The 4,809-nt window shown below is 41.2% G+C and overlaps 1 protein-coding gene across 2 annotated transcripts in view; it reads right to left on the bottom strand.

The window, feature by feature from the left end:
* Positions 1–3,728, bottom strand: part of DLGAP4 (DLG associated protein 4) — a 125,679-nt gene extending 121,951 nt beyond the window's left edge. The window contains exons 1-2 of one of the 2 annotated variants that reach the window (XM_015816992.1): positions 2,771–3,728; positions 1,876–1,889 (exon numbers count right to left, since the gene is read on the bottom strand). In XM_015816992.1, the coding sequence (XP_015672478.1) occupies positions 1,876–1,889; positions 2,771–3,728 (972 nt within the window). The remainder of the gene's footprint in view (positions 1–1,875; positions 1,890–2,770) is intronic. The other variant, XM_015816991.1, reaches the window with a different exon arrangement.
* Between the last annotated feature and the right edge of the window lie 1,081 nt (positions 3,729–4,809).

Genomic DNA, 4,809 nt, shown 5'->3' with positions numbered 1-4,809 from the left:
TTCCATGGGGACCAACCATCTCTTCTACTCTTGCCATGAATGCCTCCTTACCTACCCATTCTTCAGAGCTTTTCTGTTTTTCTCAGGATGTCAACCTGCTCCTTAACAATCTCATGCTTCCTACAGCAGCTCCTAAAACTCTTTGCTGTAACAATCAGAAGACATTCTGCTTTCCCTATTGCTACTGGCTATCAGGTTTGGCTCTCTACCAGATTTCTCTCTTCCATGAGATTTCTATACATAGAAGCTGAAATGCCTAGGTTTCTGGACCATTTCCTGTAATTGCACCAATCAAGTTTCTTGGCATTTTTCTTGCAATTTCCAGCCAGTTGAAAATATATTATTTTCTAAAACTACTATTCCCTCCTGACCATTTAGGGAGTGAGAGAGAAATGTGTTTTGGAATCTCAACACAATAGAAATAGTTTGGAATATTTGATTCATTAGAAGAACCACCCACATATTGGCTATTCTTGGGAGGCAACAGACTATGTTCCTGCCCCACATATTCTATGACAATTGGGAAGGAGGTCTAGAAGGAATCAAGATGGTGAGACCAGGACCAGAAATTTTCAGGCCAAAGGGGACAATCATATCAATGTAAATCAGAAGTCTTCCAAGATAAACAATACAATGGCCAACATGAGAATAAAAAGGCCTAACATTTAAATCCTGAATGATAGACCTCTATATAGACCTTGATATCTGTATACTGCAGTTGGGAAATATTTTGTGTAAATGACTTCTTTTTCCTGCCTGCAATAAAAAAAACACAAATCTTTCTTAGTTTTGTCTGTGAACCTGCTGCTGAGTAAGCCAACTCCTGAATAAAGATTAAGTGTATCAAGAGCCAAGACTTATAACTGTGCCTAGTAAGAAGTGATAAATTGTTCTGATTCTCTTCACTATTTTCTGGATATAGTAGATGTTTTGCATTACAGAAAATAGCAGAATAAGACAGAGTAAACCACAGGGATAATACAAAACTAGAGTCCTAGGGACAAGAATTGATGTCAAAAGGATTTGAATTACTCAGTGTCTCAAACCTACTCTATTATTTTAAACAGGACACATAGCCAAATTAGGCTTTATATATTATAATATATACTTTTACTGGATTGTCCAACATATGTTTAACATACAGATATTTGTTCAATAATAATAGCAAAAGTAGCTGTATTTATCCAATAGGTCAGAATAGAAAGCCTCTCCATGATGCTAGCCTTAATATGTTAGTCCAATGGTGGCAAACCCATGGCACGGGTGCCAGAGGCGGCACTCAGAGCCCTCTCTGTGGGCACATGTGCCGTTGCCCCACTCCTAGGCCTTCAGCTGGGTTTTATAAAATCTTTTCGCTTTAGGCCTCCGCTGCCGTGTGCAAAAAAAAGAAAGAAAGGTTCAATCAGTCAATTTCAACTTCTCACGGGAAAAAAAAAGATCTTGCAAAGTGGGAATTGATTGATTGAACTTTTTAGTCCCATCCAGTCTGCCGTTACCACTGCAGCCACGCCCACCCAATGGGCCACACCCGCCCAATGGGCCACCCACCCATCCAATGGGCCACACCCACCCGGCACTCGACGATGCATACGTGGGTTTTGGGTTGCAGTTAGGGCACTCAGTCTCTAAAAGGTTTGCCATCACTGTGTTAGTCTCTAATGAAGTTTACCTATCAAGTTTTATTTTTGGCTTAGTAAGAACAGAGAAAGAAATCTTGAATTAGAAGTACATATAATGAATTATTTAGTTAGTTGGGATCCTACAAATATACACCACACCAACTCCAACTTCATAAAGCAGATTCACACTTTCAGCTTGGCCCTCTGATAGTAGAAACCATTCACTGTTTTCTGAATGCAAAAATGGCTGAGGTACTCCTCCTCCTCCCTCTCCCAGCCCATTGCAAATACATCCCCCACGAATGTTTACAGCTTCAGTTCAAAACTGCTCTTTTCCAACCTAACCTTTTTAAACCCTTCAGAGCAGATGATCTCCGGTGCTTTGTTTCATTCTAGTAGCAGCCCCCAGTTTCAATTGACTGCAGTGCCTGACACTTCCCCTCCTCCCCAGTGCCTGGTCACTGCCCTAGACAATCACTGCATTTGGGACTATGGGGCTTGCTATATTCTGTTTTTAAAACAATCTTGTGATTGATCCAAAAATGGCCTGTTAAATCAATGAACTATTCTCAACTCTAAAAGGTCATGCTCATTCAATCTCGACATGTCCCTGTGGGATTCTTAGTTTTTTGCTCAGGCTGAGTGAAACATTGTTCCTTTGCTTTTCCACCCCTGGACACAGTAAAAAAAAGCTACAATGTCACTATAAGATAAAAAAAGAAAAGGTCTCTGCTAGTGTCTAAGAAGACAGAGTGGAAAAAAGGCATGCATAGGTAGTGTAAACGTCTGGAAAACTAAAGAGATTAAGGAACATAGGCTTAATGAGGAGGGAACAATCCCTCCCCCACCCTCAAAGAAAAGGCAGGTGCTGGAAAATCACCCTATATAGGAGCCAGACAGTAAGGCTTCACATAGGGGAAGAACAAGAAATAGGAATAATTGATTAGGTCTTGCAGTGGCTGTAGTGTAGACTGAACATCAGCCCAGTCACATTGTCAAGCCATTGCAACCTAGACTGATCTGAAGTTGGCTTAAGAAATAACCAAGACAACAGGTTTAGGCTATGGTGCAGACTTGTCCTTATCTAAACATAATCAATTTTTTCTTTATCCAACATTCACATCATCACAAGGAAGTTTCAAGCATGGCACCCACCTGCAAGTACTGATACGCTAAATCTTGATGGCAGGATTTAGATTTCAACAGCGCTCTATCGATGGTAGCTGAAGCCTTTTGGCACATTTCTCGGGCATGGCTGAGTGTGAGAGTGGACCAGGACCCTCTTTTGATGTAGTTTGAGTCACTGCTGATGGGGATGTTGGTGCAAGTGGTGATCTTGAGGTCATTATTGCTTTTGGAGGATTTCAGCATATGTTCACTGATTGTGTTGTAAGCATGCATAAAGTATTTAGGCTGGCTGTGATCAGGCTGCCTGCCAAGAGTCATGAGGCCCATAGGGTTACGATAGTTGCAGGTGTCACTGTCCAGATTGTCATCTGAGCTCCACCAGCCTGATATATTGGATCTCGTCCTGCGTTTAGTCTCAGTGGTTTTTGCACGATCTTTACTCTTGCTTCTCCGATTTGGTTTTGAGTCCTCAGTGCCTTTCTTGCCATTCACACTGCCTTTAGAAGCACCTTCCAAGGATTGTGACTTAGCAAAAAGTTTTTGGACTGAATGAACCAAGTGCCGTATCCTCCCGGGGTTTTCATTCCGGTGTTTGGGATCTGAACTTCTCTGGAACTGGAGAGTGCTAAAGCCATCCCTGTGGATGGGCAGTTGTTTTTCAAATTGGTCTAGCAGGTTGGCAGGGAGTCTATTAATTTTGGTGGCTTGGGCATGACTTGGAAAGGGGTTCTCATCGGGAACCTCAAAGTGAGAGTTGTAATGAATACGTGGAAATGTACTGCTGTTAGAAATCTGGTTGTTGAGTGGAAGGAGGCAGTCACTGTGGAGAGAATTGGGTGTTGGAAACCGAGGGTCCATCGAATAGGAATCTGTGGGACTAAGAAGGTAAGGATTCCTATCTTGAGTGGCATAGAGAGAGTCTTGAGGAGAGTCCAGGTTATCAGATAGATGGCGGCTTCGGTTATCTCCTAACCCCTTCATGGTGCTGAGGTATCCTAGAGCATTGCTTCTGTAAGATGGCACAGGAGGATATGTCCACTTTGTTCCTTGTCACTGTAGCTTCACTGGGAGATTTTTCTACAGCCAAAAAAGATACAGAAAGAGTGGTTAAAAGATGGACAAATATGTTCTCAGGATCTATCTACAGAAATCTCTAATAAGCACTACAAATGAATGATAGAAATATTGAGAAACCAAGAGTCCTCAATTCAAATAGGACAATGGTTTAAGTTATTGCATTTGATAATCCATTCCCCTTTGAAAATCTCATAGAATATCTGCTTCACTTCACGGGCAATTCAGAAGAATTTCCAGCATACAAAGTTGACCTCATTTAAAAAATTCAGACTACTTATTTCTATCCCACCTTTATTTTTATGTTTGCAGGTGTTCTGATATAATATAAATTTACCTTAATTGACTGGGAGAATGAAAATTTATTGTTTACATCAAGCTATATAAAGCTATGGATTCAAAAGAATGAAAAATTCACACATTCTACATGAAAATTGCTGTATAGAAACTTACAAATGGAAAGCAGCTCTGGAGTTAGCCTAAATTGCCAGAGATTAACCTGCCTCATTATTGTTCAGTATAAGGAAGTATATTAGTGAAGACTGTGAAAAAAACTGCAAACCTTCAGTAGTTTGATTTATATCAAATTAAGACTAAAGCATGTAAACCAGGCATGTCAAACTGCCGGTCCACAAGCCAGATGCGTCAAGCTGAAACTGTGCCAGCAATGGGGAAAAAGTCACGATACATTGCGTGATGTCACGTGACATCACGAGTTTGACATGCCTAATGTAAACTATACATCAAAAACATTTGGAAGCAGTAGAACGCAACTTCTCAGATCTGTAAGTGTGCATCGCACACCACCCAGAGGTTACCATACGAGGACAAATCATGCCTTGACAAGATTGCTTGGAGGTGGGAGATACTTCTAATGTAATCTACCAGATCCCCTACCTGGATTGCCCCCGTGACTATGTAAGATAGATAGGGAGGAAGCTAACCACCTGATTGCAAGAACACAGAGTGGTCAAAAACAAGGAGACTT

This window comes from Protobothrops mucrosquamatus, unplaced genomic scaffold (assembly GCF_001527695.2).
Source record: "Protobothrops mucrosquamatus isolate PMUCROS unplaced genomic scaffold, P.Mucros_1.0 scaffold547, whole genome shotgun sequence".
Taxonomy (NCBI): Eukaryota; Metazoa; Chordata; class Lepidosauria; order Squamata; family Viperidae; genus Protobothrops; species Protobothrops mucrosquamatus.
The sequence above is the reverse complement of the archived record's forward strand: the minus strand, read 5'-3'. Positions and strand labels throughout refer to the sequence as shown.